The sequence below is a fragment of the Kogia breviceps genome, chromosome 9 (genome assembly GCF_026419965.1).
Source record: "Kogia breviceps isolate mKogBre1 chromosome 9, mKogBre1 haplotype 1, whole genome shotgun sequence".
In the NCBI taxonomy this organism is placed as follows: Eukaryota; Metazoa; Chordata; class Mammalia; order Artiodactyla; family Physeteridae; genus Kogia; species Kogia breviceps.
In genome coordinates, this window is record NC_081318.1 from 97,878,090 (window position 1) to 97,902,272 (window position 24,183).

Below are 24,183 nucleotides of genomic sequence, written 5' to 3' on the forward strand. Positions count from 1 at the left end.
CCTAGATGAATTTTTACCTAATGACACATTGGGAAAATGCAGAATTTTTCTTGTTGATACAGCTTTTACAGTAAAATAGATTCACGTTTTTGGAGATTAAAACCAGCAAGTTGAACGTTAATATTTCTAAAGTGGTATGATTGTTCTGAGTATTCTATAGTATTTTGGGGAAATATCAGTTGCAAAGACTAAGAAACTACTTAATATCCATCTTGCCCTGTAAAAGCCACTTGCTCAAGTTATCGTATCAATACTACCACTGAAATATAAATGCAAAAGATAATTTGACCATATTTTTAAACTCAAAATAGGTGACTTTATGAAGTATACAGAGCTGCTTTATGCTTTGTTCTTACTAACATACTGGAAGAGTATCTTTCATACATCTTTTTGGAAAAACGGTATAGACATATTATAAAATTCTTGAAAAAGAATTACAAGTACGTGGAAAAATCTCACAAGTACCTGAAACAAAAATAAACTTTTTGGACTATTAGATCAGCCATCAAATTGGTATATTGTTGTTAATTGAAGTTTGACATAATCATACTATATTCTGACTGAATTGGATTTATTTTTCTTCACTGGTTTTTGTAACTGTAATCTGTTCAATTGTGGCCTAGACCAAGCAGACTTGACTTATTACAGTATATGCACAATCTAATAAAGCAATATTGGATATACTAGGTTAAAAGGGGAAAGAGAGGTAAGCCAGTTAAAATACTTGGTAATGATACTAATAAAAACATTTGAATTTTCAAAACATGTTTTGATTCATGCCCCTTCAGTTTTCCATCTTTGAGGGAAAAAGTATTAAGGCAGAATTTTTTTTTTTTTTGCGGTACGCGGGCCTCTCACTGCTGTGGCCTCTCCGGTTGCGAAGCACAGGCTCCACAGGCTCCGGATGCACAGGCCCAGCGGCCATGGCTCACGGGCCCAGCCGCTCCACGGCATGTGGGATCTTCCCGGACCGGGGCACGAACCCGTGTCCCTTGCATCGGCAGGCGGACTCCCAACCACTGCGCCACCAGGGAAGCCCAAGGCAGCATTTTTAAAGCAGCATTTTAGTATCAAACTTTAATTTACTCATCTCCCTTAGAATTTGAATTTTTAGGCATTACAGAATCACAGGATTTAAATGAAGAATGGTGGGTCATGGGTTTAGCTCTAACAGTTGGGTGGAACCATGTCTTTTTAAAAATCTATCGTTTTGAAGTGTTAATCTATGTCCTGAGAATGTCTCATTGCTATTCCAAGTAGTTGTTAGCACCAACTTTCATATTTTATTTAAGCCCATTTCCTATTAATCTACCTTAAAAATTCTTCTCCCTTTGTCTTCCTTCAGGTTGAAAAATCTTGTTCCCCTTTACTTTTCTTCCTATGTGTTACTTTCAAAATCTTTTAATTTTTTTTTAAAGTTGGCACTCATTTCAATTATACAATCAGTAAGTCTTTTGGGAGAAATATGTCATATTACAAATAAAGGTCCCCTTCACTACCACAATTAACATTTCCCTTCCAGAGATAACTCATGTTAGAACTTTGGTGTATAAATTGTTTTAGTTGCAGAGCTGACAACTAAGTAATAGGCTCCATCCTCTGGTTAAGCACCCTAATCCATGGTAAATGTCGTATTTCATGGCCTATACTCAAATAGGTACTGAGCACCTACCATGTGAAATATAAAGATTCATTTATATGCTAGATGCCATTTTAAAAAATTTTTAATTTTATAGTGGAGTATTGTTGATTAACAATGTTGTGTTAGTTTTGGGTGTACAGCAAAGTGATTCAGTTATATCTATTCATTTTCAAATTCTTTTCCCATTTAGGTTATTACAGAATGTTGAGCGGAGTTCCCTGTGCTATACAGTAGGTCCTTGTTGGTTATCTATTTTAAATATAGCAGTGTGTACGTGTCAGTCCCAAACTTCCAATCTGTCCTTCCCCCCCACCCTTCCTCCCTGGTAACCAAAAGTTCATTCTCTAAGTCTGTGAGTCTGTTTCTGTTTTGTAAATAAGTTCATTTGTGTTTTTTTTAAGATTCTGCATATAAGCAATATCATATATTTGGCTAGACACCATTCTAATCACTTTGGATGCACAAGCCTTTAGAGACAGATGACCATAAATTTCGTTAAATTATGTAACGTGTTAGAAGTGTGATAAAATCGTAGAGAATAAAGGGAAAGTAAGGATAATGGAGTGTTGGTAGGTTTGCAGTTTTAAATAGAGCAGTCTGGGTAGAATTCATCGAAAAGATGACATTTGAGCAAAGATTTGAAGTAGGTGACAGCCACGTATGTTACGTGGGGAAGAACTTTCCAAGCAGAGGACACAGTCTGTAAAGGCCTTAAAGAGGGGGTTGCACCTGTCATATTTGAGAAATAGCAAGGAGATTGGAATGGAATGTGTGAGTAGTGAGAGGAGGTCAGAGAGGTAATGACAGCGGGAATGGGGAGATCACAGGCTTCCTAGGTCATTGTAAAGATTTTGACCTTACTCGGACATGGAAAACCATTGTGGGGTTCTGAGCAAAGGAGTGGAATGATCTGGTTCTTTTAAAAGGATTATTCTGGCTGTGTGTTGAGAACAGATGAGGGAAGCAAAGATTGGAAGGCCAGTCAGAAGGCTGTTTTAATCATTTTCACAAGAGATGGTGGTGGTGATATAAGTATCAAGAAGTGGGTGAGGGACTTTCCTGGTGGTCCAGTGGGTAAGACTCCACGTTCCCAATGCAGGGGGCCCAGGTTCGATCCCCGGTCGGGGAACTAGAACCCACATGCATGCCACAACTAAGAGTTCACGTGCCACAACTAAGAGTCCGCATGCCGCAACCAAAGCCCACACGCTGTGACTAAGTAGCCTGCATGCTGCAATGAAGATCCTGGGTGCCACAACTAGAACCCAGTGTGGTATGCATGCATGCATGCATGCATACATACATAAATAAATAAATAAATATTAAAAAAAATAAGTGGGTGACTTGTGGAAGGATAGATATATATATATAAAATAAAAATTTATGTATGTAAATTAAGCACATATATGATGAACATGGGTATATAATGATGAACCAACTAGATATGGTCCCTGCTAATTAGTAGCTTACATTTATTTCTAACTTACCCAGGAATTGTTCTTCATAGTAACCCCTGAATTTTCCTCAAAAGATTTTATTATGTTCTTTTTCAAAGTATAGCGGCCAGGGTGGGGAAAAACAGTAAAAAATGTATTACAAAAGTATACAGATATATAACCATAATGAGAGAAATAATTTATTTGATTCTGGAATTAATAATATATTTCCTAATAGCTTTTCTGGGTATATTTAACTGTGCAATGCTAAGTAAGTAACTTTGGAACAAATCTGCGGAATGCACCTATATTGTTCCTGAGTTTAGTCCTGCCTTGTGCTAGATCAGTTTTTAGATAGGTTTTAATTTCTTTGAAGAGGTAGTATTTCCTAATGATTAAGAGCCTGGGCTCTGGAGTCAGACCATCTAGACTGAATTCTGGTTCTACTACCTATAGAACTAGCAAGTGTATATAACTTAGACTAATTACTTACCCTCTTTGAGCCTTGATTTATTTTGCTTTTCTAAAAAATGAGGATAAACATAGTACCTATCTTAGGGGGCTATTTTGAGAGTTAAATGAGTTGATACTAGACATATTTAAAAGGTAGAGTCAATAGAATTTCCTAACAAAATTTTCAGCCTGAGCAGCTGGAAGGCTGGAGTTGGCATTAACTGAGGTGGAAAGGTGCTCGTAGAACAGATTAGGGGGAGAAGATCAGTAGATCAGTTTTAACATGTAGTTGTCCACATGAAGATGGCAGACAAATATGAAATATTCCTCTCTGCTCTTGTTTATGCAGTGTATGCTCCAGCTTGCATTTAAGACATTTCATTTACATTTCTAACTGGTTAAGGTACTGTGTTTAAACAAGAATATGTATCAGACGCATAAATTAGCATTAGAAAATGCTTTTGAAGATAAACTGCTCAACATGTATGTATGAGCTCCAGCCTTTCTTAATTTCAATAATATATGTTTCTTCACAAGTGGTTCTGTCTCCCAGTTCATCACTGGATATCCTCTCCCCTTCAGTCTTGCTCTGATTTGTGTAAGTTTTATTTTTTGTAAGTTTTCTTTCTTTTTTTTTTTAATATAAATTTATTTATTTATTTTTGGCTGCGTTGGGTCTTCGTTGCTGTGCGCGGGCTTTCTCCAATTGCGGCGAGTGGGGGCCACTCTTCATTGCGGTGCGCGGGCTTCTCATCATGGTGGCTTCTCTTGTTGCGGAGCATGGGCTCTGGGCATGCTGGCTTCAGTAGTTGTGGCACATGGGCTCAGTAGTTGTGGCCCGTGAGCTCTAGAGCGCAGCCTCTGTTGTTGTGGCGCACAGGCTTAGTTGATCCATGGCATGCGGGATCTTCCCGGAGCAGGGCTCGAACCCGTGTCCCCTGCATTGGCAGGCGGATTCTTAACCACTGTGCCACCAGGGAAGTCCCATAAGTTTTATTTTTCTCTTCCAATGCAATCTCTTGGCCTCTTCCTAAATCAGGGATCAGAGTCTTTGCCCTGGTCGGTTTCCAATATTTGCTCTGAGGCAGGCAAATAGAGGCCCAGCCCCATGCATACCCCTTACCCAAAGCATATCCACCTTAGAGGCCTCAGAGAAAAAACATTTAAGGATGAGGATAAGTGAACCTCCCTCAAGATGTTAAGGTTGAATGGATTGTGATGGGGGCATGGTAATTGGAGTGCTTCTTCCTGCTCTATGACATTTTGGTTGGCAACAAGAGGGTAGAGGGCACCTTTGCTTGGGAAGATGCAGACATCAGTGACAATTCTATACAAGGCTTTTGCCCCACCCCCAAGCCAAATGACCAATTAAATAGGCTCATGCTTTCAATTTCTACTCCCTGCCCTCTGTAAAGGAAAAGCTCTTAACCTGAGATTCATAGGGCATCATATACAAAGGTATATGTGTATGTGTATTTTTTTCCCAAAGTCCATAGGGTACATGAGGCTCTCTAAGGAGTCTATGGCTCAAAAAGTTTAAGATACGTTGCTATAAAGAGTGCTGACATTCTAGTTTTTAATTAAGAGTAGCTATGCAAATAAGCCTTTGTTTTTATTTTTCTGTAATTGGTTTTAAGTCCAGTAGACAAGCCCTCTCAGTAAAGACATTAAGAAAGATAGAAGGGTACTTTGACAAACATTCAGACGTGAGATCTAAAACAATTGGGGCAACTTTTCCGACTGACAAAGTGGTTTGATGTTGAACAGAGGCCACTGAATCTTTTTCTGTTGGTGATGATGTTTAATTTCTATTACATAAAATAAATAAAAATTTGCACCAAGAACAGTTCCAGCAAAAAAGAGAAACATGCTGAATCTCATTCTCCAGCTGAATTGAGCTCTAGAGCTGTTACCCTGTGAGTTACAAATAATGACCAGCAGTGAAGAAGGAGTCAAAAACTAGTTATAGTTACAGATAGGGCATTAGAAGGATTGTATCTAAATCTGGATAGGAGGTTGAGTGCTTTAAAAAGCTATAGTAATCATAAAATCTGGGCAAAGAAGTCTCATTGCAGGGGGTTTAGAAGATTCTCATAGCAGGTTTCCAGTCAGAACTATAAAGAGGACCCACAGCAAGCATGTTTCAGAAAGCTAACAAGAAATTTAACAAAGCAAGACACACCCACTGTACAATTGATTTTTTTAATGGATATGTATTAGTATGAACTATACAAATTACAAGATTCAAAGTGGTGCAAATGCACTGCAAAATATGCGCAAAGGTAGTGACTTGGATGGAAATCTGTCAGTGCTATAAAAATACGTACAAACAAAATAATTTTCCTTTGATAAATCTACAAGGTATAAAATTAAGAGTATTTACATAATTGCCTACTAGATATGTGAAAAATATACCATGCTAGAACAATCTCGTTCCAAAGTTTGAAACATAATTTCTGTCAAACTAAAATATTCTTCGGGCTTCCCTGGTGGCGCAGTGGTTGAGAGTCCACCTGCCGATGCAGCGGACCCGGGTTTGTGCCCCGGTCCGGGAGGATCCCACATGCCGCAGAGCGGCTGGGCCCGTGAGCCATGGCCGCTGAGCCTGCACGTCCGGAGCCTGTGCTCCGCAACGGGAGAGGCCACAACAGTGAGAGGCCTGCGTACCGCAAAAAAAAAAAAAAAAAAAAAAAAAAAAAAAAAATTCTTCATACAATGTATGAACTTATCAATAACTTTCTGGGTATAAAGTTGTTCTTTATGTGACAGTCAGATGAGGATCCCTCTGAATAATATTTTGATTAGAATTTTGTTTCAGTGGGTACCTGGAAGAAGACAGAAAGTTCTTGCTTTAAAAGACTTGTTAAGTTCTATCCCTCTTAATAATCATATCTTGTATTTAAAAAGAGTAAATGTGGTCAATCTGATTAAAATTGGGAGCTAGAACTTACCAGAGTCACCAACAAGTTTTTTGTCTTCAATTTTAATGATCAAATACCTTCCACGACTACTTGGTTAACATAGAACTTATGTGATACCATGTTGTAATAGAAGTGTATCTTTCAAAGGCCTAATTTAACTTAACCAAAATAACAATATAATGTGTTGTAGTAATATATTTCTTCACATATGTTACAGGGGCCATACAAACTCCAAGGGGCTATGTGTGCTGGTCAGGGACACTCAGCTTTTACATGAATCACCACTGGTTGCCTAACCACGACTGCTGATTTATCTTCCTATAAGTAATGCAAAGAGCTCGTGTTAAATGTTTCTTTATTTTAAATATAGGGAAACAGGTACAGGATGGTATTGACTACATTCTGTTTGACAGTTGGTTCTAAAGCTTTGATTGGACATCAGATTTAAATTCTGTTCCTATACTTAATCCTTTAAAACTTGGTGACAATTCTGAATCCAGCAACTGGGCAGAGGGTTTCTGGTAAGGCTCTCTTTATGGGGGCCTCAGGCAAGGTGCTAGATGTGGTGTTTTCTGGAAAACAGCCCTGGGAAATAGAATCATGGCTCTCCTCTCCCCCACCAGGTCTAATTTTCTGGAATGGCTTTTTCATCTAACCTTTTTCTGTTTGATAAAACTCTTAATAATCATCCAGGCTTATCTTATGCTATACATTGCTTCATTTCTAATTTAAATTCCTTTTTGCTATTCTTCTTAGACCTTTCTTCAAATAAGAGAAATACCACCAGCCACTTCCTGTACTTGAAGACAATCATTAGATTCTTTCCCAGGACCCTCACATCCATTAGTTTTTCACCAAAAGAAACAGCCAGTATAACATAGTGTGCAGAACATAGATCTTGACATCAGACAGATCTTGCTTTAAATCCTGTTGTTGTCACTTTGGTGTGTGACCTTAAGCAAATTAGTTAAGCTCTCTGAGCCCTTCTAATTTCCTCATTTGTTAAATGAAGATATCTTCTTTGCATACTGTTGTAAAGATTGAGATCATGAATGTAATGCACCTACCATATACTTGCCTTACAGCAGATACCCATTTTTATTTGTAGTTCTGCTTTTCCCAACCTAGAGACAGTCCCTTATAGGAGTGAATATTCTAGAAACGAATATTCTAGAATGAAATGGCACTATCCAGTTAAATGATGATTTGGCAACTCTTTCAATTAAGGAAGTAAAGGAACCTAACTTTCATTGCTGGGCTAGGCACTGTCTAGGGGCTTCCCATGCATCTGGGGGTCAGGAGGTATACATTAGCTTCTCAGCTCCATCACGAATTCATCTGTAGATGGAAACAGTAATTCCTTCCCTGCCTCATGGACTGACAAGACCAGAATAAGATCTTTGTTGTAAGTACTTTGAAAACATAAAACGTTCTCTCTATGCTCAATATTGCACTAAGAGATCGAGTATCACTATTTTCCATCCTTTTTTTGTACTGGTCTGAGCTTATTTCCCCCCAAAGTCCCTATGAGATTGATGTTGCTTCAGTTTTCTTTCTTTCTTTTTTTTTTTGTTGTTATTGCTTCAGTTTTGTAGGGATGAGGCACAGAGGCTCAAACAGGTGCTGGACTTTCTGCAGTGTGCTGGAAGAGGCCTCACTATTTTTGAAAGTTTTTTGTCCTAATGTCTAGATACAGGTAATCCTGCTGAGGAATCTTACCTGACATTCCCGATTACGTAATCCTCCATTTGTGTTTATGGTGAAATCAAATTTTGCTTCTTTTTCCTGAAAAACCAGGATGGAATTATGGATTAGGAATATATTTTTTTAATGTTGAAAAATAAAGGGAAATTTAAGAAGCATAGATGGTTGGTTATACAAATGTGAAAGTTGCCAAAAAGCTGCTACCTGACTGGGATTAAACTTCGAAGTACTGTAATCTTTCTTCATCAAAATATGCAAAACAGCATCATGGATTGTTAAGAAGAATATTGAGTCCTTGACTTCATCATCAAAAAATTCACACCGTGCAAGCTTCTCAATGAAGTCATCTGAAGAGAGGAAAGAAAGAATAACAGGAAGAAGTAATTGTTTGGCTATGGGTTTCTCCTTGAGGTTGGGGATTTGAACTTACATTTGCAAATGTGCATTTCACTGATGTTTGGTTAAGTGTTTGGGGGTTGCAATGGTACGATACCAGTGTACCATTAGTACAATGTCTTCTGGAACTAAAGGACACCTTTCTAAGAAAATTACACATATAATGTGTTCATGTAAAAACAAAGAAGGAAAAAGTTCAAATGAGAAAAACTTTTAGGCAGGAGCCTTGTGAGTTAATCTCCCTCGTTAATGACTGGAGCATCAAATGTAGCTCATTACTAAAAGCTGAGATTCTGCCAAAATAGAATGTATACTCATGAACCAGTGCCATGGTTCTGGATTTACTAGTTACTTACCTCAGTCCATTTTCCCAAAGCTGCTGGATACTATCAGAAAACATCTTCCTTGGCACCGTACATTACCTCTCCAGTCATCTTTGAGAAATTTTATTCTTGTAGGCACTAACCAGCATTGTTTGCACAGATAACCAAATATTACATCATGTCTACTATATGCAAAGCTCTGGCTGGGTAATATGAAGGATCAAAAGCTAAGTTAGACATGAATCTTGTCCTGGAGTGAAGGTAGAGCACTTATATACTATCTTAATGAAAGGGAAATTGTTGTAGAATCATAATGGCAGGAAGCAATCTGATTTTTTTTCTTTAATGTTTTTTGGGGGTCTTAAATAATGCCTAGCACAAGGTAGGTCCTCACATTTTTGAAGAATGAATAAGAGAGGCACAGATCATGTGCTATGGAAATTCAGAGAAAGAAGGGTAAAGGTTGTTTCCTCTTGGCAGGATTCTGGGAAAACTTGATGAAGCAGATACCATTTAAAAGAATGCCTAGGATCTGGAGAAAGAAGGATGAAGAGAAGGTATGAAAGGGTGTAGGTGGGAAAGTCTGTTCACAGGCCAACTTTCAATATCGACAAGACCTAGCAGTGTCTGAGGGAGAGGGAGAGAGGAGGGCATTGTGGTTGCCAGAACCCAGGATGCATGTGGGTGGTGGTGTGCAGTGAGAGGGAAGGTGGTGATCTTAGTTAAGGACCAAGAGGGATGCCAGGCAGCAGGAAAGGACAATCTTAAAAAACCTGGGATGATGGAGAAAGAATAAAATTGTTTAAGAGATTAAAGGGTTACCAAGATTAAGAGAATATTTTTAATTATAAAGAAGCCTTGAAACTAGAGTATATCTGTAGGTTTTATGGATAGGAGCCAGTAGAGAGCAAAAAATTAAAGATGCCAATTTCACACCTCCCTCAATTTCACTTGTCCTCCCCCTCCCTAGAATGCTTTCCCCCAAGATACTGTCAAGGTTGACTCCCTCACTTCATTCCAGTCGCTGCTCAAAGGTCGCATTACTGGACATCCTTGTTCACCTAATATAGCACTACCCCTGTGGCTCTATGTCTCTTAACCCTGCTCTTTTCTTCACAGTGCTTATCATTACCTGAAATATCTTTTTATTTGTTTATTATCGGGCTTTCCCACTAGACTATAAGTTTCATGAGAAAGATTAATGGGATGAGTCAGAAAATGGGATGGGTGAATATTCTAGGCATGGACAAGGACACTGATTAGTTCCTGCAGAGGACTTAGATGAGAAATGATAAGGATCTGGGTTAAGGCTGTAGAAATGGAGAGGAAGAGTGATTCAGTAAGGGATATTTATGGTGACTCACTGAATATAGAGGGATGGGGAGGAGAAATTAAAGATGGCTCCAAGGTTTCTACTTGGGGCAACTGGGTGGGTGTGTGGTGATGCAGTGATCAAGATAGAAAAGGAGAAGGAGTAGTTTGGGGAGGGAAGGTAATATGTGTAGTTTTGAATCCATGTATCGTAGGTACTTGGAGGACATCCAGATGGTTGAATACCTGGGTCTGCAGCTCAGAAGAAAGGTCTGGACTGAAGGTGTAGTTAGCGGATTCATTAACCTGTAGACACACTTGCAGTCGTAAGCATGCTAAGAGATTGACTTAGAAAGAGTTGATAGAATTAGAACCATAGGGTTTAGTTTGAACCTTGGGGAAGACTGACTGTGGCGTGGAGAGGAACCAATGTCAGAGTGGTGGGAGAGGACTCAGAAGAATGGTCTTGCAGAAGTCAAGGAGACAGAGGCTAAAGAAAGGGCTCAATGCTAAAGTAAGCTCCAAGAGAATGAGGCTGGGGTGGGGGTGGTTGATCTTGACAACCTGGACATCACTGATGACCTTGGCAAGGGCAACCTCATCAGTGAGGTGAAGCAGAAACCAGGTAATTATGGGCCAATGAATCAAGGGAGGTGAGGAAAAGAGAAAACAAGCCTACTTTTCTAGGAAGTTTAGGGTAAACAGTGGTTACATATTCACTCCTTTGCTGCCTGTTAAACTAGGATTCAAATTGTAAAGTTAATTACATACTGACACAACTCAAATATAAATATGCTGTTTCCCTAGAGATTTCTATTGGAAATCTACAAATTAGACTTCCTTCTTGGTGATCATAAAAAGTGCCTGTTCTTTGGAGAAGCTGTCTAGATTGAGAGTTAGCAGTGAAGAAATTGTCAGAATATAAAAACAGAACAACTTACCATCAGTTCCAACAATATACACATCTACCTGAATCCTGATAAATTCTTGCAAGATCTGTTAAAAAGAAAGTAGATCTTCCTTAGGGAACAGTTTCACTTGTCAGAATCATAAAGAAAACTATCATAATTGTGTCTTAGGGTGACATGTTGCTTTCAGAGCCTTTTACATTTTGAAAAGAGACAATAGTATACAGATACTAAAGTTAATAACAAGGCTGTATGACAAAAAGAAAGAAATCCAAAGGAAAGAACTCTAAGGAAGGATGATGGGAAAATGTTCTGCCTTGACTCACAGATGAACTGATTTAATTTTAAAATTTTCTTCTATGGGATGATCTTGACTTAGAGCTTTCATCAATATAAAAGTTAAAAAACCCCATGACCCATACACATTGTTCTTTATTCCTGTCCACAGTGCCTGGAGGTATCTAGCACCAATGAATCTATCCGTTTTCCTGGTCTCTAGGCTCTTTAAGAACAAAGGCCAGTAGTGATATGAGAAAGGTCATATAAGGCTAAGAAAAGTAGCTTGGGGCTTCCCTGGTGGTGCAGTGGTTGAGAGTCCGCCTGCCGATGCAGGGGACACGTGTTCGTGCCCCGGGCTGGGAAGATCCCACATGCCGCGGAGCGTCTGGGCCCGTGAGCCATGGCCGCTGAGCCTGCGCGTCCGGAGCCTGTGCTCCGCAACGGGAGAGGCCACAACAGTGAGAGGCCTGCGTACCGCAAAAAAAAAAAAAAAAAAAAAAAGTAGCTTATACTGTTGATCAATTTAGCGATCATTAATATCACTATTATCATCAGTAAACACTTTTAGAGCCTCTACTGGGCTGAAGTAAGAATTAGGACCTTAAGGAAACGAAGGAAACCGAAGGCAGAGTCCCCGTCCTTTGTGCTACACTGCCAAGATCAAAACATAAACTTTTTGCGTATTTTCTCCTCCAAAGCTAAAATAAACATAAACAAAGAAAAAGAAAAGGCAAGCAGTCTCAAAAGCTATGTGATGTTTAGATTTTTTTTTTAAAGATAAGTTTGAAGGAAATAAAATTGATCCTATTTTTGAATTTTATATCCAGTTCACCTATACTTAATAGATCTTAGGTCAGTTTTTTGTTTGTTTGTTTTGTTTTTTGTTGTTGTTTTGTGGTTTTTTTTTGCGGTACGCGAGCCTCTCACTGTTGTGGTCTCTCCTGTTGCGGAGCACAGGCTCTGGACGCACAGGCTCAGTGGCCATGGCTCACGGGCCCAGACGCTCCGCGGCATGTGGGATCTTCCCAGACCGGAGCACGAACCTGTGTCCCCTCCATCGGCAGGCGGACTCTCAACCACTGCACCACCAGGGAAGCCCCTTTAGGTCAGTTTTTATGTAGGCAGATTTCTATGAAAAAAAAAACAAACAAGCAAAAGAGGGGGACTTGGAATTCTTAAATTCTCTTGATATCTGTTTCTGCATTTCTGTTAGAAACTCATTATTTTAGAAATGATGATGAAACTCCAAAGAAAACAACCTGCAACCTGATTGTTACAAGTTCTGTTTTAAAATCACATGTGACATTTATTATTTTGCATATCTACTTTAAAAAAATCACACATTATTATATAGTCAAGTGAAATCTCACTGGCTTATGACAGATGAGGAAAAAACAGAAGTCCCACTATTGCATTTATTCCCAAGACCTCCTCTATTTCAGGACAATTTAGATACAACACCTGCAAGGATTTGAAGACACTGCAAAATTGGAATTTAATAGGATTATGATCATTGTTGTTTATAAGCAAACATTAGAAATTATATGCAGTCTCATGGGAAATGCACTTTTAAAGAGTTCTCTGAACACGCCCCACCTGCACTCCCTCCATGAAATATTCTAAGATTAAAATTTATTTCTACTTAAGCAAGTGTTATCTAAAGGAGCATTCTTCCACAAATACACCTTTTTTACCTTTAGTGACTGATTAGCTGTTTCCATTCAGAAAAAAAGAAATTACCGTTTTGAGACCCCTCATTGAAGAAATGTCAAGAAATGACACTGCTGAAAAGTCAAGAATAAGGCTGTGGAGGTTGATTTTAGGGACCACGATGTTGAGAGGAAGATCAGTGTTCCAGTCTATCTGGAAGGGCAGGTCTGTGGTATTGATGGGCTGATCCAGTTCTTCTATATTATCATTGTCCAGCTCTTCATCAGAATCTTTAAAGCCATCAACAGTACATATATATCCTTTCTGCAAGAGAGGATACTAATATGCATAAGAACTGTGACCAAGAAAAACACTGTAGGCAAAGATGTCACAAAAAAAGAAAACTACAGGCCAATATCGCTGATGAACATAGATGCAAAAATCCTCAACAAAATACTAGCAAACAGAATCTGCTAGCACATTATAAAGATCATACACTGTGATCAAGTGGGGTTTATCCCGGGAATACAAGGATATTAACAAATATTAACAAATAGAAGAAAAACCATATGATCATCTCAATAGATGCAGAAAAAGCTTTCAACAAAATTCAACACTGATTTATAATAAAAACCCTCCAGAAAGTAGGCATAGAGGGAACTTACCTCAACATAATAAAGGCCATATATGACAAAACCACAGCCAACATCATTCTGAATGGTGAAAAACTGAAACCATTTCCACTAAGATCAGGAATAAGACAAGGTTGCCCACTCTCACCATGCTTATTCAGCATAGTTTTGGAAGTTTTAGCCAGACCAACCAGAGAAGAAAAATAAATAAAAGGAATCCAAATTGGAAAAGAAGAAGTAAAACTGTCACTGTTTGCAGATGACATGATACTATACATAGAGAATCCTAAAGATGCTACCAGAAAACTACTAGAGCTAATCAATGAATCTGATGAAGTAGCAGGATACAAAATTAATGCCCAGAAATCTCTTGCATTCCTATACACTAATGATGAAAAATCTGAAAGAGAAATTAAGGAAACACTCCCATTTACCACTGCAACAAACAGAATAAAATACCTAGGAATAAACCTACCTAAGGAGACAAAAGACCTGTATGCAGAAAACTATAAGATATTGATGAAAGAAATTAAAGATGACACAAACAGATGGAGAGATATACCATGTTCTTGGATAGGAAGAATCAACATTGTGAAAATAACTATACTACCCAAAGCAATCTACAGACTCAATGCAATACCTATCAAACTACCAATGACATTTTTCACAGAACTAGAACAAAAAATTTCACAATTTGTATGGGAACACAAAAGACCCCAAATAGCCAAAGCAATCTTGAGAAAGAAAAATGGAGCTGGAGGAATCAGACTCCCTGACTTCAGACTATACTACAAAGCTACAGTAAAAAGACAGTATAGTACTGGGCTTCACTGGTAGCCCAGTGGTTAAGAATCTGCCTACCAATGCAGGGGACATGGTTCGAGCCCTGGTCCAGGAAGATCCCCCATGCCACAGAGCAACTAAGCCTGTGTGCTGCAACTACTGAAGCCTGTACGCCTAAAGCCTGTGCTCCGCAACAAGAGAAGCCACTACAATGAGAAGCCCGCACACTGCAACGAAGAGTAGCCCCTGCTCGCCGCAGCCGGAGAAAAGCCCACACGCAGAAACGAAGACCCAATGCAGCCAAAAATAAATAAATTAAAAGAAAAAAGACAGTATGGTACTGGCACAAAAACAGAAATATAGATCAATGGAACAGGATAGAAAGCCCAGAGATAAACCCATGCACATATGGTCACCTTATCTTTGATAAAGGAGGCAAGAATATACAATGGAGAAAACACAGCCTCTTCAATAAATGGTGCTGGGAAAACTGGACAGCTACATGTAAAGGAATGAAATTAGAACACTCCCTAACACCATACACAAAAATAAACTCACAATGGATTAAAGACTTAAATGTAAGGCTAGACACTATAAAACTCTTAGAGGAAAACATAGGCAGAACACTCCATGACATAAATCACAGCAAGATCTTTTTTGACACACCTCCTAGAGAAATGGAAATAAAAACAAAAATAAACAAATGGGACCTAATGAAACTTCAAAGCTTTTACACAGCAAAGGAAACCATAAACAAGACGAAAAGACAACCCTCAGAATGGGAGAAAATATTTGCAAATGAAGCAACTGACAAAGGATTATTAATCTCCAAAATATAGAAGCAGCTCATGCAGCTCAATATCAAAAAAACCAACAAGCCAATCCAAAAATGGGCAGAAGACCTAAATAGACATTTCTCCAAAGAAGCTATACAGATTACAAACAAACACATGAAAGGATGCTCAACATCATTAATCATTAGAGAAATGCAAATCAAAACTACAATGAGGTATCACCTCACACCGGTCAGAATGGCCATCATCAAAAAATCTACAAACAATAAATGGTGGAGAGGGTGTGGAGAAAAGGGAACCCTCTTGCACTGTTGGTGAGAATGTAGATTGATACAGCCACTATGGAGAACAGTATCGAGGCTCCTTAAAAAACTAAAAATAGACCTACCATATGACACAGCAATCCCACTACTGAGCATATACCCTGAGAAAACCATAATTCAAAAAGAGTCATGTACCACAATGTTCATTGCAGCTCTATTTACAATAGCCAGGACATGGAAGCAACCTAAGTATCCATCGACAGATGAATGGCTAAAGAAGGTGTGACACATATATACAATGGAATATTATTCAACCATAAAAAGAAACGAAATTGAGTTATTTGTAGTGAGGTGGATGGACCTAGAGACTGTCCTACAGCGTAAAGTAAGTCAGAAAGAGAAAAACAAATACCGTATGCTAACACATATATATGGAATCTAAAAAAAAAAAGTTCTGAAGAACCTAGGGGCAGGACAGGAATAAAGATGCAGACATAGAGAATGGACTTGAGGACACGGGGAGGGGGAAGGGTAAGCTAGGACGAAGTCAGAGAGTGGCATGGACATATATACACTACCAAGTGTAAAATAGCTAGTGGGAAGCAGCCCTATAGCACAGGGAGATTAGCTTGGTGCTTTGTGTCCACCTAGGCGGGGTGGGGGTGGGGGGATAGGGAGGGTGGCATGGAGACGCAAGAGGGAAGGGGATATGGGGATATATGTATACGTATAGCTGATTCATTTTGTTATAAAGCAACAACTTACACACCATTGTAAAGCAAATATACTCCACTAAAGATGTTAAACAAAACACTGTACGTCAAGGATAAGTAGTGAATTTCTGAAGCATAGATTCAGAGTTGGGTCAAGTGATGGGATTATAAACTGTTTTATTTGAAGAATAAAAAATTTCTTAGGAGAATACAATTTTAAGGAGACCCTTAAAAACATGACACTAATTGACACACAAAGTACTTTGTTTATCCGGCATTTCATTTAAACGAATGGAACCAACCTCTTGAACTACATTTTACTAAGCTTTTAGCTATAATATGCAGAAATGTGGGCAAGAAGCTTACCAGTGTCATTTGCAACAGGCCTTTCTTCTGCAGTTTTCGGATTTTCTTCAAAGCTTTGTTGCGCTTGCGAAGAATTCGAAGTGGACTAAAGCCAACCTGAAACGCCCATTGCTGTGTTACAAGAATGTGAATATTCTGCTACTTATATAGCATAATTCTAGTTAATAGCATAGTTCTACTTATATAGCATAATTAAGTGGGATGGTTTGAGGGACTGGGGCACATAAAGCAGATATTCAAAATAAAATTTACAAGTGGTCCAAACATCATCATTGAGAGCATTGTATCAGACCTATGGTCTGCTCAGCCTGTATGCAGTTAACATTAAAAAACCTCTGTACCATCCAGGTTTTATCCCTAAAGTATCCATTAATGCGTCTAAATTCTATTTGAAGTTTTTGATTTTGTTTTTGGCCCACACAACCCTTAGGGAATTTTATTTTATTTTATTTTTTTCTATTTGTTGAATATGAGTGGCATCTAATTAGTATCCTGCTTCTAGATAATTTTTATTCTATTAAAATTTATATGATTATATTTTATAATATCTACTATTATGTATCTTATTTTATACTTTTAGTATTAGATCTGAGGGTAACGTTCATTTTTCTCTTTTTCAAAACAAATGTGTTCTTATTGTGGTAATATTTAGCTCCAGAGTAATAAGTAAGGAGGATCAAATTATGTAATAAAAAAATCATTGACAAAAAAATGTAGTGAGATGGAAAGATAAGTGAAAAGGACAGTATCTAAAGCCAGATAGACAGTATGATCCCATTTTTGTAAAAAAAAAAAAGTTGTTGGGGAGAAAGATATTTGATGCATAACAAATGAGTAAAAATAGTTAGGGTTTAAGGCAGAAGCTCTATGCAAGGTACAGAGTGGACCAGAAGGCATGTGAAAGAGTGAGTGCTGAGCTCTTCTTTCTTAACCTTAAAGTCTGCTTCTTTGTCAGCTTCCCTCCAGTCCACCAGGGACATTAGTTGTTATTTAGTGTTAAATATTCATTTATATTATATTTGTTCATTTCACTTATAAGTATTCATTTGCTATCCTGAATCTCTTCAATGATGCAGTCAAATATTAAGGACTCGTGTTGTTTCTGAAGTTGATTCCCAAAGAAAATCTGTAGGAGACCATCTATTAAAAACCAGCAGCCCAAAATCTTGTGGTAAATCTTTTTACTTTACAGCAGAATTTAATAAAAAGGGTCTCTATATTGGACCTTATACAAGGAGTCTCATTTCCCACCATAGTAATGGACCCCTTATAATGTAGTTCCACCTGCCCTGGGACATAGGGTACAAAAACACAATCACAACCCAGCCTCAACATATGTGAAATGAATGACACTCTTGTTGCAGAACAAGCATTTCTTTCCTAGATATTCAGCGGAATTAAAAAAAATTAATAACCCGAAACCTTACAGCATCGATAAGTTTCTGCTTAAAGAAACTAATGTTTGCAAAGTAAATAGGAGTTGGACATCTGAAAATCTTCACACCGTCTAGTTCATACATCTGTAAGGCAGAGAAGTCATATTAGATGGTGCCCATTAAACTTAATATTAATATCATTTAGCAAATCAAAGAAAAAAATGAATTTTCCTTACTTCAGAGTAATCTTTTCTATTCTTATAGATGTTGCTCCTTCCAACATTAGCCAGCGTGCTGCATTTGGGACTGTAGGGAAAAATCAACACCAAGTGAATCCTTCATGTATATATGTTAGGCCTATGAGGCTAACGTCGATGTTTTCCCAGCATCCCAAAACAAAGCAGGCTCACTTTTCCAAATTTTAAAAGTTGGGGAATCCTCAGGCTATCATGCCCTGGAGGGCAAACACCTTCTTTGACTGACCCTCCCACTGCTCCTGGGACCGTGCCTCTCCTCCCATTTACCATATCCAGTTTACAAAGCACTTCCATATGCCTTGCCATTTTGATTCTGAATATCAGTTAGTGGGTGAAATAAGGCAGATACGTCACCTTGTTGTATAGATAAGGACATGGAGAAGTATTATGATTTGCCTATGACCACTCAGTTTGTCTCTGTGTTCGATAGGTCCCCAAGAAATGAATGAAAATGTAAGTGAATAAACAAGTGCAGGAACATTTCAATGTAAATGTGTTCCGTCAGTCCAGGATCAACCTTAACTGTGATAACACCTTCTGTTCTAGAACACCTGAGATCCCAACAAGCCTTATCTGTCTGTCATGCCATGTAATCCAACATAGGCTGAGTGACCACACGGTGGTGACATTACACGGCAGATTTAAGAATCCAAAGATGTTTGGACTGGAATTCTATTTGGAATTCTGTTAAAAATCAAGAATTCTAAGTAGCTTTTGTGGCATTTTGGGATGAGAGGGGCCTTTGAGAAGTTCTCTAATCCAGCTCCTTGATTTTCAGGTGGGAGTCCAATCTAACAACCCATCCAGAGGAACAACAACACCCCCCCAGACATGGAGAATCTCAGAATCTTCTCAGAAACATTTTCCCATGTTTAACAAGTCTGAGACAAAGACAGTAAACCTGCTCAGAATAGAATTACCACCAGTTTACAGCTGGGCAAACAGACTCAGATTTATGATTTCTTTGAATTGGTGTCAAAGCAGGAAGCAGACCAATAACTGGTGGGATCTGGCTGATGCTCTAAGGTTGGGCCATTCTTTCACCTTCAGGCCTTGGGGTGAGGCAGAACAGATTGGCCAGTCTTCTCTTCCTTTATTTTTTTTGGCTACACCACACAGCATGTGGGATCTTAGTACCCACCAGGGATAAACCCTCACCCCCTGCAGTGGAAACGCGGAGTCTTAACCACTGGACCACCAGGGAAATCCGAGGCTGAGCCAATCTTGATAGATTTGCATACCTATCAACTAAACTGCTTTTCCCTTAACAAGTGACAGGTTTTTTTCTCTTCCGACCTGGGCAGGTCAAAGCCTGCAAGGATGCAGACCACAATGAGCACTTACAACTGGGTCCTGAAGACGATAGTCAGGAGCTGAAACGCCACACTGGCAGCCAGGCCTAAACCGAGGCCCAGGACAACCGCAAAGATGAAGGTCATGACCCAGATTAGCTGTCAAAAGAAGGCAACACGTACACTACAGTTTACTCTCATTTAAGTACAGTGTCCTAGGTCCAGAGCTATAAGAAAGCATGAACTTCTAGGGCCCAAAGCAGAAGTTGGGAGTGCACAGAAGAAGGGACCTGCCTTGAGGTCATTTCTGCTGGCTAGTGTTCTGAGCTGCCGAAACACAAGCAAATCTTTTCAAAAATCCCAAGAGAGTGTATCCATTTCTAATCCCATCCCTGAGCCGGTTAAGGAAATGATCGAATCTGTCACAGCGAAAATTCCAGAACCAGCTGCTCTTTGTCAAAATCAGCAAATTAATTGGTAGAGCCTGGACTAATCTCTTACTTTTGGTCCGCCGATTTAATTAAAGACTACTGCCTCTACCAGACTCCTAGCATGCCAAAAAAGTGTTAAAATCCCTAACACTGATCTATCAGCAGCAAAACTAAACCAAGTGTGGTTTATTACTTTATGCTTGTTAAGTACCATAAGCTATGTTAACGAGCCTTTTTACACCACAGACTTTGACCCTGATATAATTAGGGACACAGGCTTCTCATAGCAAGGCATGTTGAGAGTGAGGGGAGCCTTTATAGAGTGTTTCCAAAAGGAATGTTCAGAATTTTTCTTCACAGATTCTCTGGAAACTAACCTATGATGTAATGAAGAACAGAAGCAATGCACACCCTAAGATTCAGAGAGTTTCTGTGGTGTTAGAGGTGACTGCAAGAATTTTTAGAACGGATCTAAGAAGTTCTCTCCTTCTGTTTCATGGACCATTTCCTACTTGTAAGTAGCTCATCCTTTTACATTAAAATCCCAGATAATAATCATTAGAGTATGTAGTTTCAAGATAGCAAATAAAAGAAACTCAGGTTATTTGAACAGACAGAAACAAAATTTCACTTTGTTAACAATATAAATATGCATTTTACATCAGCATTAAAATGTCATTCTGATTCCTCTCTTTCAAATACCATCGCCTGTACTTACACAATCATACTTATCCTTTCGCCACAATCTTTGTACTTCTGTGAACTGCATCAGCATTCCTTTCAAGTTTCCAAGCGCTAAAGCTGCCAGGACAGACTGTGAAAAACATAAAGAGCAGATGTACTTTGAGATAATCCAATAACCATAGAGAAGCAAAGGTGAAGGCTGTAAATAAGTGAGTCCTTTCAAGGGCCTCAAGGCCTATCAAAGGATACACCCTTTTCTGGTGTGCAATGCCAAGCACGATACACCAGACCCGGGACTGTGGGCTGTCCCCAGCCATGATTTTGTCCTCACCACAGTGACAGGGACATGCCACCGATGATCTGATAGCATTTACTCGCCTGTACCTTGGGTTAGAGAAAGGCAGATCTGAAGACCTATGACCAAAAGAAATTCTTCCCAGGCAGAGGTGGTCTAGTGTATGTCTATTTACTGTAGGTAGGGAGAAGGGGTTGCTCTTTGTTTAAAAAAAAAAACTTGTGGGGACTTCCCTGGTGGTCCAGTGGTTAAGACTTTGCCTTCCAATGCAGGGGGTGCAGGTTCCATCCCTGGTCGGGGAGATAAGATCATGCCTTGCGGCCAAAAATTCCGAAACGTGAAACATAAGCGATATTGTAACGAATTCAATAAAGACTTTAAAAATGATCCACATCAAAAAAATATTAAAAAAATAAATAAACTTGGGGAGCTTGGGGTCTTGGAATCAGAATTCAGACCTTGAATGATGATCAGTAATCATGTCCTTTAGTAAGAGGAAACCGAAGGTCACAGAGAGGTTCGCAAAGATTTGACGCCGACTCTCTGGGACAGTGTGAACCTTATCTGTCTTGTTCCCTGCTAGATCCCCAGGACCTACTGTGGTAAATGCACGTGGGAGGGGCTTCATAATTATTCAGCGAATGAGTGGGTGAACTAATGAGTGGAAGAGGCAGTAACACAGCCTCGTTTAAGAAGCCTGATGGCGATACCGCTCAACAGTAGAGTCAGGAAGAGGGGTCTGGGTGGTCAGCTAAGCTCAAGTTTTTGTTTCGTGGCATGCCAAAATGAGATAATTTGTCTTGCAGGAATTATGACAATTAAGGTGAAAACTGCTGAATGGCACGCTCTCTTAAAATGTTCCTACCATTTTAACACAATGGTAGGAACAGGCCCCCAACCCCTGCCCCCAATTCAGCTGTTTGATTCTGAATGGACTATGGAATTTATATACTGACTACTTTCACACCATAAAAGAAATGTACAAAGAAAAACCAAACACAGTTTGTTTTGCTATCTCAAATATAGTTTAACTGATCTAGACATTTTTTGTTTTCACAAGTTATGTTTATAATTTAATGCCTGACTGGCTCATTTACTCACTGTGAGAATAGAGGTTGTTGTTTAGAAGACTAAATATTGTCTTAAGTGACTTTAAAAAGGAAATTTCACACAAATGCACACCAGTTAAAAAATGGGGGAAACTGGATAAAGTCTGTAATCTGGTTAATGGTACTGTACTGATGTCAATGTACTGGTTGTGATATTGTAGTGTAGCTATGTAGATGCCCTGCCCCCCCTGCCATGGTAGCTGTGTGAAAGGTTCACAGTACTCTGTACAATAAGCCTGCTGCTTTGGGGGACTTTACTATAAAACATGTCAAGTACCACCTGCAGAAGAGACATTTTTTCTTTTCATTAGGCATTATTTACCACCTGGTCAGTATTCTATGGAAAAACAACTTGAAAATGGGTAAACAACATATATATGTATAACCAAATCACTTTGCTGTACACTTGAAACTAATACAACGTTATAAATTAACTATATTTCAATTTAAATTTTTTTAAAAATTAAAAAAGGGCTTCCCTGGTGGCGCAGTGGTTGAGTCCTCCTGCCGATGCAGGGGACACGGGTTCGTGCCCCGGTCCGGGAAGATGCCACATGCCGCAGAGCGGCTGGGCCCGTGAGCCATGGCCGCTGAGCCTGTGCGTCCGGAGCCTGTGCTCCACAACGGGAGAGGCCACAACAGTGAGAGGCCCGCGTACCGCAAAAAAAATTAAAAAAATAAATTAAAAAAATGGAAACAATTTACAGTGAAATACATACACAATAGAGCCCTTTAAAGAAAAATAAAGATTACAGAACCCTGAGAAGCCATAGACAGGAAAAGGGGAATCATTTTACCAGGAACCAGGTGTCCATACTGTAATTGATATAAAGGATTAATTGTAAACAAAATGCTTAGAACTCTGCTGATGCTTAGTAAGCGTTCAAGGAACGTTCATTCTTAGCTATCATGAAGGGTTATTTTGTCCTTATATGATAAAAAGAAGTAGACCAGTTATTCAGATGAAAGAAAAACATTGCAGACACAATGGTCTGAGAAGGAATTGTCACATGGTTCCTTTACAAAGTAGGGCCTTTGATTAGCATCCTGGACAGCGTCATTGGTGTGGTTTATTCACAAAAGAGATAGGATTTTAAATGGCAATTGTGTTTTTAGTTTCTCCCAATTGAAGGGTGTGAGATAGAGCCCAGGGATACACATGGGAGGAAGCACACAGGGCAGAATTCTCTATGTTGGGGAGCTGTGTGTGCATTTATTTTTATTGAGATGTCCAATTCTTATACACATTATGTCTTTGGTGGTGACTTTTTGACCCATTTTATGCCATTCCTCTGAATCAGTACGTTAGCATAGGAAGAATGCATAATTTTAGCAAAGAGTACTGTGTACTGCTTGGCCGCATTCAGGATAACTGCACTGGGACTCCAGAAACCTTGGACAAAACTCACGTTCCAGCTACCAACCAACAGGGAAAAAGGCCTAGATAACAACCAACAGACTTTGGTGGGCTGTGTCCTATCTCTATGTCCTTTGTAGTCAGAGGTATAATAGAATGTTTGTAGAATAAGAATAACAACAACAATAATAATCTTTACAATAAAGGCTAGCATTGGGACTTCCCTGGTGGCGCAGTGGATAGGAATCCACCTGCCAATGAGGGGAACACGGGTACGATTGTTGGTCCGGGAAGATCCCACATGCCGTGGAGCAACTAGGCCTGTGCGCCACAACTACTGAGCCTGCGTTCTAGAGCCTGTGAGCCACAACTACTGAGCCCATATGCCACAACTACTGAAGCCCACGTGCCTAGATCCCATGCTCCACAACAAGAGAAGCCACCACAAGAAGAAGCCCATGCAAGGAGGAGCCCACGCACCACAACGGAGAATAGCCCCTGCTCACCACAACTAGAGAAAGCCCCTGCACAGCAGCGAAGACTCAACACAGCCAAAAATAAATAAAATTTTTAAAAAGGCTATTATTTATTAAGTGTTTATCACGTGCCACACCCTGGGCTAAATATTTCACGTGCATTATTTCTTTCAATTTTTGCAACAACTCTGTTGTTGTGAGGTGGGGACTATTTCCCTCCCTGTTTTACAAATGGGCAACTTGAGGTTCAGAGAGGTTAAGTAATCTGCCCAAAACACACAGATAATAAGCGGCAGAGCCGCTTAGAAGTACATCTACAGGACTAGAGCCGG

General features: G+C 39.3%; 1 protein-coding gene across 1 annotated transcript in view; it reads right to left on the reverse strand.

Moving 5' to 3' along the window:
- Positions 1–6,704: 6,704 nt before the first annotated feature.
- SLC26A3 (solute carrier family 26 member 3) overlaps positions 6,705–24,183 on the reverse strand; it is a 28,716-nt gene continuing 11,237 nt past the window's right edge. Inside the window, exons 11-20 of the mRNA XM_067041639.1 lie at positions 20,649–20,744; positions 19,552–19,658; positions 18,187–18,256; positions 18,002–18,094; positions 16,575–16,670; positions 13,114–13,347; positions 11,128–11,182; positions 8,361–8,503; positions 8,172–8,237; positions 6,705–6,770 (exon numbers count right to left, since the gene is read on the reverse strand). Coding sequence (XP_066897740.1) covers positions 6,705–6,770; positions 8,172–8,237; positions 8,361–8,503; positions 11,128–11,182; positions 13,114–13,347; positions 16,575–16,670; positions 18,002–18,094; positions 18,187–18,256; positions 19,552–19,658; positions 20,649–20,744 — 1,026 coding nt within the window. The remainder of the gene's footprint in view (positions 6,771–8,171; positions 8,238–8,360; positions 8,504–11,127; positions 11,183–13,113; positions 13,348–16,574; positions 16,671–18,001; positions 18,095–18,186; positions 18,257–19,551; positions 19,659–20,648; positions 20,745–24,183) is intronic.